The following is a 15,569-nucleotide window of genomic DNA, read 5'->3' on the forward strand; positions in this document are numbered from 1 at the left end:
TTCAATACTTCTCTAGTACCTCATTTGCTCCAAGCTGTCTATACCTGTTATAAACCTTCCGAACCAGATCCCCAATATCCCTCAAAAACCAAGATTCCCTAAATCTTCTAACCTTGCCTTTGATCCTAACAGGAACAGACAAACTCTGTATACTCCAAATTTCACCTTTGAAGGTCCTCCACTTACCTCACACGTCCTTGCTGGAAAACGCATCCCAATTAACACATTCTAGATCCTTTCTCATTTTCTCAAAATTGACCTTTCTCCAATTTAGAATCTAAATCCGAGGCCCACAACTATCCTCCTCTATATTTAACTTGAAACTAATGGCATTGACCACCGCCAGTGGGCTGATATCGCCTCAAACCGTGCATCTTGGCGCCTCACAGTTTGGCGGGCAGCAACCTCCTTTGAAGAAGACCGCAGAGCCTACCTCACTGACAAAAGGCAAAGGAGGAAAAACCCAACACCCAACCCCAACCAACCAATTTTCCCCTGCAACCGCTGCAATCGTGTCTGCCTGTCCCACATCGGACTTGTCAGCCACAAACGAGCCTGCAGCTGACGTGGACTTTTTACCCCCTCCATAAATCTTCATCCGCGAAGCCAAACCAAAGAAGAATGGCATTATGATCATTGGACCCAAAATGTTCTCCTACTTCCACGTACTTCTGTTATTTGTCCAGCCTTGTTCCCTAATAGGAGATCCAATATTGCACTCTCTCTAGTTGGTACCTCTAAATAATGACTTAGAAAATTTTCCTTAACATATTTGACAAACTCCAAGCCATCTAGCCCTTTTACAGTATGGGAGTCACAGTCAATATATGGAAAGTTAAAATCTCCTACTATCACAACCTGCAGCTGTCTGATTACTTCCATCAGTTTCTTGTCCAACTGGTATTCCTGTGCCATCAGTAGTGACAATTGTGAAAATCTCGTCAAAATTATTTCCAGAACTCACACCATCTTCTGACCTTCGAAGCTACACGTTTAGTGATTGTAAGGTCAAATACCTCAGTACACAGTGTGCAATCTGTATTTGCACTCTATAATATTGCTTGACATAATTACTTGAGCATAAACTCAGTGCTTCCCCCATCTAACTGGTTCGGTAGCAATTCCACCTACTTCACACTCCCTCAGGATTATTTCTATTTGCTCCCACCAGCTCTGCAACACTACCTTCACAATCCATACTTTCCATTGCTTCCTCCATGACCCCAATGCAGCACTCCTCCTGTCTTCCACGCTTTGTACTGCAAAACCTTTGACAGTTCCAACTTCTCTGAAAGAAAATACACTCCAAAATGCAATGCTATATCTGACTTACAGGTTCTCTGCTGTGAGCAGTGGGCAACAGTCCATCCTCAGTGCCATATGGTGTCCAGCCCACGTGTCCTTGTGGCCCAGGCCTTCCGACACGTATCTGCCCGGGTTGTGACCCTATTTTGCCATCTACACGACTTTGAGACACTGGATACACATGAATTCCTGTGGCAAAAATAAAATTGGAACCAAATTAAGTTTTATTTATTACTTAAAAATGCCAACAGACTAACAACTTTGGCTCAGTAGGCCAAATATTTGAGCTTTGTCCACCATTAGGGAAAGTTCAGACCCCTTTCCTTGTCCTAGAATGAACTTCTAAGTGGGGCAGCAAGAACCATGTCTGAAAATAAAGGGTTGAACATGCAGGGCAGGGATGTGGAGAAATGCTTTCACCTGAAGGACAATAATTGTTTGGAATTCTCTAATCAAGGCCATTGTTGAATGTATTTGAGAAAAGCTAGAAGAAATAGAAACAAAGATCTATTTTGCCCCTTAATTCCGTTCTTACCATTCAGTAAGATCACTGCTGATCTAATTTACCACAAAATGCTCAACGCCCTATCGAGTTGAAGTAGACACTTAGAAACTGAAGTATCAAGGGATATAGGCAAGGACTGAAGGGTGGAGTGAATAAAAAAAGAACTACAATCTTATTTCATGGAGGATCAGACACAAGGGGGCCAACTGTCTACTCTTATTTTAAATTTGTTTTTAATCTTGTTCTTAAATCTTCCAGTGATATGTTGAGATGCAACATGTGGTTTCTCCATAATTTTTGGTAGCATGTGAGTGGAGCTCAAAGCTAAATGGTATGTTAGATAACTGAACAAAGATGAAACCATTAGAAGGATAACCCAATGGGATGAGATGAAGAGATTTAAGGGAGTTTGTGTGGTGCATAAACACAGGTAAAATTTTGCTGATCCTAATGGCCACTTTCTGAAGTAAAATTTTAACAAAAGGGCTAAAGTTCACTCCTTTAGACTAAATATAGTTAAATGGTTAACACATCCCAAGAAAATAAATAAAATGATTAAATGCAGAAAAGGTTGAGAGTTCAGCAATGTGGGGGTGTGACCTTGTTGTACCACCCATGAAATTCTCATACATTAACTGAAAATCAAGAGGAAGTGCTTCAAGCGAAGTCAAGTTACTGCTGATTCAAGGATTGATGGTATCAACTGCTTGCCTTATAAATATTTATCCAATCCTAGCTTGCGTGGATTCAATTTATTACAGTTTCACAGAAGGTCACCTCCACAGAAACAAAATATTTTGATACTTTTTTAAAAAGATTGTTCTGACATAACTTTCTTCAGGTGGTTCTGTAGTGAACTCACTAATGTACTAATTTCTAAGAAATTAATACTTGGATTTGCTAAGGGGTGCTTCCTGGCTTCTCTTAGATGTTTCAAAGGGCATCTTACTTGGATAAAGGGAAGTTATGTTTTAAGCAGAATAATCGGCACATTTTATCAGGACTTGGAAAAAGTTAAGAACCTTAAAGACAGATTTCCAGAAAAAGTATTAGACTATGTGGTGTACAGAAATCCACAAATACGGATCGACAAGAAGGAAGCAGTTTTCACTCCACAGATGGTGCATGATCTTCCACCTGAAGATCCAAAAGGACCGTGATAAGCAAGAACATTTCCAGCAATTTTGTTTCATGTATATTGAGAACACAGCCAATGCATTTAACTGTAACCACAATGAAACATCCCTGAATTTGCCTTTAACAATTGCTTTCTACCCCGAATACTGACCCTTTGGCAATACATTTGTGTTGGGATTAATGGGTGATTCTATGGATGCTAAAAACTGTGGATCCTGATGTGTGTATAGTACACCAGTTGGGGAAATTCACATTACAAATTCATTCCAGTACAATGTAGCAACAACACTAATTAGGTAATTATAACTTCAGCATATAACGAGAAGCAGATCCATACATTTGCTACATTCCAAATCCCCTGAAGAATTGAACTCCCAAAGTTCTTCAAGCAGTTCATAAACTTCCCAAATAATACCAGGTGCTTCCACCAATATTGCGCCTGCCAGCAAACAAAACAAAGTACGAAATAAAATGGACGAACATTTATCTCATGGCTGTACCCGAACTTGGGAACAATCATCATAGCCTCATTGTCTAACGAAAAGAACTTTTTGATTCTATATTATAAAGTTGAACCTAATTCTCGTAGCTTTGCTTCCAATGGATCAAACAAAAATAATCCTGTGATTCAGACTATTCATTAAGTTTGTGTGTGTAAATTTTTTTAAATAATAAGCGGAAAGTCCTGCTGGAGATGGGTAAGTACTTTGTTTTTACCAAAACTGGACAGGTGGTATAAATGTCAGTGGAAGAACACTCAAAAACTGTGACCATAATTCTGTAAGTTTCAAGATAGTTATGTAAAGGGATATGATTTGTCCTCAAGTTAAGGTTTTAAATTGGTGTGTGAGTGGGGAACTGGTTTCAACAGCAAAAGAAAGGATCTGATCAAACTAATGGCCTTCAATACCATTATTCCCTCAGTGCTGGTCAAGAAGCTACAAACTTTAGGCCTCTGAACCTCCCCCCAAATGCAAATGGATCCTTGACTTTCTCATTGGAATAACAGTCATTATGAATTGGAAACAGCATTTCCTCCTCACTGATCATCAACACAGGCACACCCTAAGGATGCGTGCTTAGCCTACTGATCTACTCATTATACACCCATGACTGTGTGACCAGGCACAATTCCAAAGCTATCTACAAGTTTTCTGATGACACCACAGTTGTCGGCAGAATCATAAACAGCAATGAGGAAGCGTACAGGAGGGAGATAGATCTGCTCATTTAAAGATGTAATGACAATAATCTTCCGTGCAATGCCAACAAAACCAAGGAGACTACTGTGGACTTCAGGAGGAAGTCAGGGGAACATGATCCAGTCCTCATCGAGGGCTTGGTAGTGGAGAGGGTTAAGAACTTCAAATTCCTGAGTGCTAACATCTCCGAGGATATGTCCTGAAATCTCCATGTTGATGCAATCATAAAGAAGGCTCGCCAGCAGCTATACTTAGTGAGGTGTCTGAGGAGATTCAGTATGTCACCGAGGAGAGCATTCTGCCTGGTATGGAGGTGCCAACTCTCAGGACAAAAAAAAAACTCCAGAGGGTTGTTATCTTGTCCTGCGACATCACAGGCACCAGACTTCACTCCATCAAGAACATCTACTTGAGGCAGTGTCTTAAAAAAGCAGCCTCTATCCTCAAAGATTCCCACCACCCAGGCCAGGCCCTCTTCATTCCGCTGCCATCGGGGGAAAAGGTACAGAGACCTAAAGACGGCACAAGTACAGCTTCTTCCCCACTGCCATCAGATTCCTGAATGATGAACAAAAGACATTTCCTTACTTTTTGTGCACTACTATTTTTATTTTTTATATTATTATTGTAAGATGGTTCATAATATGAACGTTTGCCCTGTGACGCTGCCGCAAAACACTGAATTTCATGACTTGTTCATGACAATATATTTCGATTCTGAAGGGGGAAGCTTATTTTTATGTACCTGATATTAGAATCGCTGTCAGAGGAAGTGGTGCAGTCAGAAACAATCACGACATTTAAGAGACATTTTGAGAGTGATTCAAATAGGCAGTAACATAAAAGGACACAAAATGAATGCAGGCAAATGGTATTAGTGTAAGATGGGCAAAAAGGCAGGCATGGATGCGATGGGTTGCAGACTTGGTTTCTGCGCTGCACATCTCTTCGCACTATAAAATAAAAATGTGATTTTGGTTATCATTGGAAATCTTCTGTATGTATATCATGTTAACTGGGCTTATGCTACATTAATTGAGGTACTGGATGTATCCAAAAGCATACTGAGGCAAGAGATTAAAGGAGAAACAGGCTGGAAATTCAAATGCATGCTTTCAGCAAATCTGAGAAACTGCTCAATTAATATAGCTTTTTACCTTCCATAAAATTCTGAGAATAATTGGAAACTAGTTTACAAAGCTTTTGTCAACTATCTCTACCCCCACTGACAAGACCTCCAAACCAGAGGGGAGGGGGATTTGTGATATTTTCTCAATGCATCATTGCCAAGGGTCATGAAACTAACAACATTCAGGACCATTATTATATGGATACTTATTTCCCGTAATGAATCATCCCAATGCAACGCTTGGGTAATCTCTCAGTATTAAGATACCCACGTAGCTTATGAATATTCATCCTGCAGCCCTACTCCATGAACTTGCACTAAAGCCACAATGGGTTCCATGTTTTGTAGTTTGTGACCACATAATTGCACACCAACTCTGCAAGCATAAATCAAAGGTGTCACACCATAATTCAAGTCTAACATCCAGATCTATTTTTACCATTTGGTGTTCATAATGTCTTGGAGTAAGGAGAGACCTCTCAAACATCTAATCCACAGAGTACAGAAGCATAGTACAGAAGAAAATGTGTAAAAAAAAAACTTTTGATTTAAATCATGGTGGGTGAACACCTACACTGCCTAAAAAGCTCTGTGGGCACACGTCTGATGCACCTTCCTGAATGAACGTATTTTGGCAACCATATCAATTTTGGGTTCATAGCTGGGCTTCAAAAGCAGTTTAAAAAAAAACAATGACTCCAGCATGTCCAGATATGAGTCTTCCTGCTTTGCATTAAATTGGGTCCAGCATAACATGGTAAACCAAAGACTGACACAAGAAAAATAAAAGTCCGGGCAACTAAGTCATGAAAAAATGTTTGAAAAGTAAATTATTCATTAAGAAGAAACTAGTAATTAAGAACAGTCATATGGTGCAAGGTTCTTTTTGTAATTTAAAATCTGTAGTCTTCCAAGCTCCAGATGTAGGCAAGGTCCAAACATTACAAGATTTCTTAAAGTTAAAAAATTTGATATAGTTGTATATACAACTTCATTTTAATTCTGAGCATTACCCAGATCATTTCCAATAATGATGAAGGGATATTGTTATTTAGATTCCTATATTTATTATTACTTTATTTCAATTTTTATTTTATTTTTCCAGGCACAATTAAACTAAATAAAATGCTAATTACCATCTGATTGGGATCTCAGAAACTATTGGGCAATGGATATCAATCTTGATTTGAGAGCAATTTTAAGGCATATAGATTTGAGGGATTACTTTTATCCAAACTGTTCACATTAATTGATGCAAAGACAACAGAAATTATAACTGCAAATAGGGACCTAAATATTCCATATGATCAACTAGGATCAGTATAAAACCATCAACACACTATCTATTCATACCAGGATTGTTTCCCGGAGGTCTTATCTGAAATTCCTCAGTATACATGGGTCTGTTTGAATAGAGGATTTCCTGCTGGGATTGCTCTTGTCTCATCTCTTCTACTGGCCGCGTAGATCCAGAGCTAGATCAATCACAAGAAAGAAATTAGAAACATTTATTTTGTAACCATACAAGCAAAATATTATAGAAAAGGAGTTAAAGTTTTCTCCATTACAAAACCACAAATGCTTTATTGATAAAGCAAAGGGTCAGGATTCTAATGGGAGGCAGAACTAAAATATTATATAATTTGCACTGATTTGTAAATTAGACAACTCAAGTGGATAGCTCATAAACATACAACGTTATTTTACTTCACTGTGTAAACTGCATGAATTCAAAATTCATATGAAATGTTCAAGTGTCAAATTAGAAATGGCCCCATATTGTGCATATTTTGAAGCAGTCAGTTGCAGATTCTGTCCTTGTTTACGCCACTACACAGAAAATCTGAGTAACTTTTTTTTGGTCACAGCAACATGTTGGTCTTCTTCATCTTCAATTGTTAACTTTGATCATTGGGCTACTTTTTGGACATTAAAACAGAGACTTTCGGAAGAGGTATTTTCTAATCTTGCAATCAAAAGTTTGAAAATTATTACATTGCATTATTTAAAATGTGCTGCCTTTGTGTTTTTAGGAAAAGGTACTTAGCATTTAAACATTTTTCAGCATTTGTTATTTTGTTTCAGGTTGGAAGAATGGAAATAGAATACAGTATTCTTCTTTTGCTGAGTGAAGCTTTCAATGCACTGAGCCATTAAACATGGAATGGAAACACCAGAGGTCAAAACCATGAACTGTTTAGCGAAAGTTGGAAAATTCCACTTGGGTATCTGCTGTTTTCATGAGCTTGAAAGGTTTTATAGTGTGATTAAATTCTTTGGATGAATGAGTTGTCAGCTCTCCCAGCATGCAATCGTGGATTGCCTCAAGTCAGGGACTCACCGGATGAAAAATATGATTCAGGTTGCAAACAGGCTTATATTTAATAAATAAAAGTACTGCTGGGATTAAAAGATATACGCCGCTCATTACTAGCAAAGGGACTGTAAGCACGTTTGTTACAGGAGACTGAATGATGCTCTTTAGGCATGGCATATGTTTTAATTGGGCTCTTAAACTTTATATCATAATTCGATCATTAACATAAATACAAGCTTTTGAGGGATCTCAATGTATGCTGTCTGTATACCAGCAGCAGGAAATCTCCCACAGCTAGTATTACATATTTAAATTTAGACACAGCACCGTTACAGGTCATTTTGGCCCATGAGCCCGTGCCACTCAATTTATACCCTTAAATCTACACTCCTGGTATGATTTTGAAGTGGGAGGAAACCGGAGCCCCAGGGGAAAACCCACTCAGTCACGGGGAGAACATAAAAACTCCTTACTGACAGCATGGGATTCAAATCCCAATCCAGTCCCAATCGCTGGCGCTGTAAACGCATTGCGCTATCCACTACGCCAAATGTGCCACCCTAAAATTATTTTTAGAAGGGGGTGAAAGGAAATACATAACATCCACTAACACAACTTAAATGTAAACTTACAGTTAACAGTTTCAAAATTGGATGGCATGGTTGGCATAGTGGTTAGTGCAACACCTTTACCACGCCAGCATCGGGACCGGGGTTCGAATCCCGCACTGTCTGTAAGGAGTTTGTACATTCTCCCCATGTCTGCATAGGTTTTCTCCAGGGGATCTGGTTTCCTCCCACCGTTCAAAACGTACTGGGGTGAGGGGGGTAGGTTAAGTGAGTGTAAATTGGGTGGCACAGGCTCGTGGGCCAAAATGTCTTGTTATTGTGCTGTTGTAAGATCACTTCATAACCAAGCCAAAGTACCACCTCCATCCCAAGAAGCTTGCACAGTCTGGGTGCACAATTATGATAAAAGGAAAAACCTCATGGATGAACAAAAGTTCTACACACCTTTTTGAAATGCTCCTTCTAATGGTCTTTGTGAAACATACAGTAGCACTAATGAACCATCCAAAGGAAAATAACAAATAATAAATTGCATTCAGCTTTAAGAAATATTAAATTTGCTTTCTTCTGATGCTGCAATAACATGCTGAAATTTTCTGTCACCTTCTACTTTATCATTTGCCACATAGGAGAACATTAATCACTTAATTAATTTCTTAATAAATTAAGAAACAGGAAAATTAAGGTATCTTGGAAGATCCTCAGCTTGTTTTTCTCCCTTTCATAGTAAACTAGCTTTCCAGACCCATGTTCTCCAACTGTTCTCCTTCAAGGATGTAGTTTTATTTAGCCAAAAAACAAAAGCCAAAGATGAAATCAGTTCACTTGTGCGCTTCCGCATTGCTTGTTATTATCTGAGAAAGTGCATTTGTTATTTTCTTACCAATGCAGGTGGCCTGCTGAAGGTTGATTCAATCCTGAGTCTTCATATCTCTGATGGACCAAAAGGCAGATCTGAATTTTAACAACTGAAAGCATTCATATATACTGCAGCTAATTTTTGAAAATGAGGATAACTGGTAAAAGTAATGACACCATACAGAGTTAATGAATGATGGATGGAAATTAACTATTTATCAGTCCTCTCCATTTCTTTCCATTCCAGCATCAGATTTTTCACCATTATCATTTTAATATTATCTGATGGAGACCAATAAAGTACAAGTCAACCAAGCCTGCTCCAAGTAGCTTTTTAATATTGTTGGTTCATGCACAGGAACAAATTGTTGTCTGCTCTTATAGAGTAAAATGCTGGAGGAACTCGGCTGAAGAAGGGCTCAGGCCTGAAACGTCAGCAATATATCTTTGTCTCCTATAGATGCTGGAAAGACCAGCTGAGTTCCTCCAGCATTTCAGTGTGTTTACTACAATCACAGCGTCTGCAGCCTAGCATGTTTCACTCTGCTCTTATAGAATGACCACAGGGAAACTGAACAGAACAACAACTGCAGTGGTTTGGATCTGCAACCTTGTTTTCCGAGACATCAGTACCAACAGAAAGTTAGTCGGGAATGGTTTTATGGGCATCAAGATAGGCTCTGCATGAAGAGGCGGAGGCTCCATTCATTGAAAACAATGGATAGAGAGAGTTTTAAAATTTTAGCACTTCTAGGAGTCATGGAAAAGTCTAACAGAAGCCACAAAAGTTTTGATCAATAAATTTCTTTTGTGGAGCAGTAGGCATAAATACCCAAAAGGAAAAGCTCTTTTACACCAGCATGGTAATGTGTTCTATCAATGAAAAAGTACAAGTGGCTAGCAGAGGGCAACTAAATGCTGAGGATTACCTCAATCAAGAAACACTGCAATGAAAAAGCCCGTCTCGAGACTTTAAAAACCAGACTATTTGTAGTTTTAATGGGCTTATGGATTGGAAGATGTATTTAGATTCTGGACTGATGGTTCTGTGATTTGGATTGAATCCTGCTTTGAAAAATTAAACAGAAATCTATCCTTCTAAGCAGGATCTCACTTCAATTGAGTACGCATTCCTGCACCCATCATATGGCAGTTCCACACTTCTCCAAACATTCTTAAGTGTCATCTCCCTAAGATTAGGGCATCTTAATCATTGCTAGCTACATTTCATCATTCTAATATTTCAAAATTTTGGATGAAAATTAGTAAAGTCAAAATAAAATTTTGGATGAGAAGAAATGAATTTGTCACTGGTGTGATTTCAGCACACTGCATGCATTATGAAAGCATTTACAAGTTTGAACACGTGTGCAATGATTTACAGGTTACGTACCGTGACATATGGATTGCTGAGACTCTGGGGTTGTTCATACACTGGTGTCCAGTGGTTGTTAGCTGAAACTTTGGTTCCCCTGATAGGAGTGCTGGTGGCTGGCTGACCAAGGCTCACTGCTGACAAGACTTTTCCAGGACTACCTGGAGCTGCCAAAGCAAATGCATCATCCAGCAGAGAGTACATCTGCTGCCTCGCCTCTTCAATGGATGGCTGTGGTGGGACATACGGTGGGGGAGCTGGAGGGGGAGGGTGAGTATATTTCGGAGAGTGAGGTCTAGGCTCCGGAGGCAGGTCAGGGTCCGACTGTAAAATACAGAACCAGATCAAAATTAGGTAATTGGAGTTGGGACAATGAAAGGATATAATGTGAAAGTCAATTGTTCTTTGGGAATGTTAGGGGGGGGAGGGGGGGGGGAGGAGAGAAAGGATGGTTAATCCAACCTCTTACTCCAACCCAGCATTAGATCTTTTATTCAAACAGTCTTTTCAGAACCCAGCATCAAAACTTATACAATTCTGTGAATGATCAAGGGTGCCATCTTAGAAAAATAACGTTGAAAAATTAATTGGTGGCTTGATCAATGAACTTGATTCAATTCACTGCTTCACAAATGTGCAAGCTGGACCAATTACATGGCTAGTTGAAGCTTCAACAAGCTGTGGTAAAAATACAAAATGCTGGAGAAGCTTACGGTCAGTGTCTTTTTTTTTGTGATTTACTTTCAACGAACTGTGATACAGAGTAGCAAGGTGAGGCTTGAATTGACAGACCAGTTCTTTGCTAGCTCCAAATTGAAGGCATTCAAATGGTGATGCAAAATGAAAAACAATAAATCCCAAACTTTAGGCTTGCAAATTACCAGAGGTGGACTCCCACAGAGGGGATAGTTGCTGCAAGTTGGTCCAGAATATTCTGGCCACATTTCATTCAGTAATTTAGTTTCCTTAAAAATTAGACAGTTTTTAAAATCCTTTATAACTGAGTCAATTCCTCCCTCCTTGAGCAACAGTTTGATCCAGCAAGGATTGTGCAGTCAAGAAAGTCTATTACATAGTTGGAAAAATTATCCACTTTAAGTGGTCATCTTACATCCTATTCAAATAGGTATAATAATGATTGGATAAACTAAGGCAACAAATAACAAAATAAGCTCCACCCACCTCATCTTTGACAGCAAAGAACAATAAAATATTAAATAAAATGTTTCTCCAAAATATAAATTTGATTAAAAAAAACTGTGCATTTATCTTTTGATAATGTGATGGGCACAAGAAAATGACAGAGAGATTTGACATGAGCTTCCATCTTAATTTACCTACAAGCCCCCAGTAGATGATAACACTGAAGTTAAGGCCCATGATGCATCCTTGGATGCTTTCTGATGTTTCATAAGAACCCCATCTACAATAACCAAAACATCCTAAAGTGGTCCAGAAAGTAGGAAAGTGAATACTGTAAAGGGATATAGACAGGTTAATTGACTGGACCAGAGGAGTAAAGTCCATGTGATGTGAGCAAATAAGGAGGAGGAGCAGAATAGAGAAAAAAACTGAGTAAATGTTGTGTCGGTTCATGGGATTCAAAAAGTAAGTATCCAGATATAGCACACAACTTGGAAGTGGGGTTTTGGTCCTACCCCAAGCAATCAGAATAAAAATAACATACAACTAAAATTATTCTGGTCTTTAGTGGGATCTCACTTGGAGTTCTGTTTGTCATTTTAATTTCCATACCACAGTAGAGGTATTGTGGAGATATTCATTGGTCTGTTTCCTGATAGCTGAACATTGAGAATGAAGAGGACTGACTGATATTTACTGAAGATTTATATATTCATACAAGATTATGAGGCTAATGGTTGAGAGAAAGTTTTCTCAGCCTGGAGAATCCAAACTATGCAGCAAAGGGCAGCACCAGTGATCAGGATGGGGGTTCAAATCCCACTCTGCCTGTAAGGAATTTGCACGTTTTCCCTGTGTTGGTGTGGGTTTCCTCCAGGAGCTCCATTTTCCTTCCATCCTCCAAAACGTCCCGGGGGGGGGGGGTTATAGGTCAAGGTCAATTGGCTACATTTGGGCAGCATGGCTTCATGGGCTGAAAGGACTTGTTACTGGGCTGCGTGTCTAAATTAAAAAAAAAATGTAAAAAGGCTCAAAAGAAGGGGTCAGATGTTTAGATTTTGATTAGAAATCAAAAGGCTAAAATTTTCACTGCCCCCAAAGGTTGTGGATGGGTATTAAGATTAATAGATTTTTGGACAAGCAGTACAATATAACTTAAATAATCACACACCCTTGGGACTTTGGTGGTGTCATTCTGGCAGTTAAAAGATTATTGGATTTTATTCCTGCTGATGTTCTCACATTCGTAATTCATACTTTTTAGATGCTCAGAATAGAATGGTATTTTTTTTCAATGAACCAGATGAGTTTAAAAGAGTGAAAAAAATTAAATCTAGTGAATTTAAAAGGAGCATTGGACTGGAGCCCAGGAGATTTGAATGGAGTGTGGGAATTGGACCCTAGTGAGTTTAAAGAGAGTAGCATGGCTGTGGAGGGAAAATCATCCATTTAGGCAGATGCCCAACAATGAAGATCACTGAATTACTGGATAATGGATTATTGGAGTTTTACTGCAGAGGGATATGGGGATCAGGTAGGAAAGTATACGAGCTGCAGGATCAGTCATGATATTGATTAGCTGTTGTAAAACTGTTCCTAATACCTAGATGAGTTCCACAATCTGCAAGGACTTGCGGTAATGCAGGAGAACAATAGGACTTGTGTAAGATTGGTGAAAATGGGTGCTTGATGGTTGGCATGGACTTGGTGGGAAAATGTCTACTTCCATATCACTAAACAGCAAACAAGAAAATAGGGGAGCAATCAGAAAGCTTGTCAAAGGGGAATATTTTAAGGTGCAAAAGATGGAACAAAAATAGTTTCCTTGCCCACTCATCTAGAAATATTTCATATATTTAATAAGAGTGAGAGAAAAATTATCTACAAGACATCAGAAAAAAAGATGCAGATAACTATGTTTCATCCATGCTTACAACATAGGCTGCATTGTTCACTCCAGGTGGCTTCTTGTAGGTCCCATCACTGTCTGTGGTTATCAGCCTATCCTTTTCGGCATCCATTATATTGCCATTCACCTGATGTCTTCGTCTCTGCCGTGGAGATCTTTTGCCACGATAACTTAAGTGAATAAGAGCAAATGACTCATTTAAAACTCGATTTGGGATCACGCCATTCTTTTGTGCAAAGAGAATGAACCATGTGAAGGTTAATTAATGGATCCTTATGTTCAGCAGGAAATTATAAAGATTCTCACTCGACTATAAATAGATTCTGAAAGAGTAAATTTGAGAAGAGGAAGGGCTCTGTAAGTTAGCGAGCTGAACGTAACTTTGGTGAGAGTTTGGCCAATTGATGAGTACAGGAAAGAAAGAGGGTTTCATGTGGATAGTTTTGGGTATCCATATCACTTCAATATTTTTGGCTATGCTTAATCTGCCAATGTGGAACAAAGATGGAAAGTAAATCATAAAGTTTTCTTTCATGGATTTTATAGATAGCTTTATTGAAGAACCCCACAATGAGAATTTTCTGTTTATTGATAACTTACCCGGTTACCTGAAACCAATTTGTCCCATTTTAATGCTAGCATAAGGTACAGGTCAACAGTGTGTTCCCCATTACTAAACCTGAAGACTTTAAAATAGTAACTATATTGGCGTTCGTCTGTTTAAGCATTTATTAACAATGAAAAGGCTCCTTTTCAAGATGAACTTACAATACATTCAGAGTTCTTTTATGCTCACCTTTTCCTCGGTTCCACAGGAGCAGATGAGCCATCAGCACTGGGATCGAGGATTCTATCAATATGAACCTGTGCCCTACGATAGACTCTGCGCCGTTCCTTTGTGTCAATGGTACCAACTTCATCCATTATTGGGAAGTCATAGTGTCCTTTTCTTTTAGCTCGGAGTCTGATCTTATTGCGGTGATGTTCAATTTCAGATTTCTGTCTCAAGGCTCTCTGAACCTAAAGTAGAAATGTGCAGATATTGAATTATATACATCACTCTGGCATCTTTATGGGAAGTTACCAACCAAATAACTACAGGATAAGATTCTAAGAACATTCACAATAGATGAATCAGTTTAGTAAAGGGAGCATTGATAGGATGTGCAACTGGCAGGGTTCCAGAAAACTTTGTTAATCTACATATTAGATTTAAAAAGGCAGTGATATACAATGGACTACACATCTGGAGGGACCAGAAGAGAGAAAATGAATGAACAATTAGTTTGCAACTATTCATCTGGACTGGTAAATTAGCAAGTATTTTATTTGAAATGAGTGAAAAAGGACTCAAGAAAATGGAGATTTCAGTCAGTGATCTCATTAAGCCAATTAAAGGGTATCGAATAAAAAGTGTTTGTAACCCGGAGATAAGCAAAGAATGCCTCACAACCAAGAAAGTTTATGTGGACATGTCAAGTCTATTGTCATCTGATTGTATAAGTATAACCTGACAAAACAGCGTTCTCTAGTCCTTGGCGCAAAATACACAGACACAACACACATACAGACAAATAATACATATGCAGGACAAATATTTCATCTGTACAAACAAATAAATATTGCTATGTACATAGGAGAGCCTCAGATGGTCAGTGTGAATTGTTCTTTTGGTTGCTCAGAATTCTCACTGCCCGTGGGAAGAAGCTGTTCCTCAGCCTGGTGGTGCTGGCTCTGATATTCCTGCATCTCTTCTCCAATTGGAGCCGCTGAAAGATGCTGTGTGCAGATAGGAAGGGGTCCTCAAAGATTTTGTGCTCCTTCTTCCGACAACGATCAGGATAGATCACGTCAATGGGGGAAGGAAAGATACTCCTGTGAACCACTCTGCCACTCTTATGATCCTAGTGGATTGATCTCTGATCCATTTCTCTGCAGCAACCGTACCACACTGTGATGCACCCAACCAGGACACTCTTGATATAGCACCTATAGATAGTTGGCAGAATGGTGATCTGTAGCCTTGCCCGCTTCAGTCTTTTTAGGAAGTGCAGTCGCTGTTGCGACAAGTGAGAAGTTGAGTGTCCACAATAAATCACTAATTAAGTGAACTCCAAGGA

At 39.0% G+C, this 15,569-nt stretch overlaps 1 protein-coding gene across 5 annotated transcripts in view; it reads right to left on the reverse strand.

Annotated features, from left to right (window-relative positions):
• The window catches only part of LOC138745821 (UPF0606 protein KIAA1549), a 350,579-nt gene that overhangs the window by 12,088 nt on the left and 322,922 nt on the right, over positions 1 to 15,569 (reverse strand). For 4 of the 5 annotated variants that reach the window (XM_069903162.1, XM_069903161.1, XM_069903160.1 and 1 more), the window contains 6 exons: positions 14,246 to 14,469; positions 13,475 to 13,619; positions 10,416 to 10,721; positions 9,048 to 9,097; positions 6,632 to 6,753; positions 1,334 to 1,494 (listed from right to left, as the gene is read on the reverse strand). In XM_069903162.1, coding sequence (XP_069759263.1) covers positions 1,334 to 1,494; positions 6,632 to 6,753; positions 9,048 to 9,097; positions 10,416 to 10,721; positions 13,475 to 13,619; positions 14,246 to 14,469 — 1,008 coding nt within the window. The remainder of the gene's footprint in view (positions 1 to 1,333; positions 1,495 to 6,631; positions 6,754 to 9,047; positions 9,098 to 10,415; positions 10,722 to 13,474; positions 13,620 to 14,245; positions 14,470 to 15,569) is intronic. The other variant, XM_069903164.1, reaches the window with a different exon arrangement.

Source organism: Narcine bancroftii, chromosome 11, assembly GCF_036971445.1.
Source record: "Narcine bancroftii isolate sNarBan1 chromosome 11, sNarBan1.hap1, whole genome shotgun sequence".
Classification (NCBI taxonomy): Eukaryota; Metazoa; Chordata; class Chondrichthyes; order Torpediniformes; family Narcinidae; genus Narcine; species Narcine bancroftii.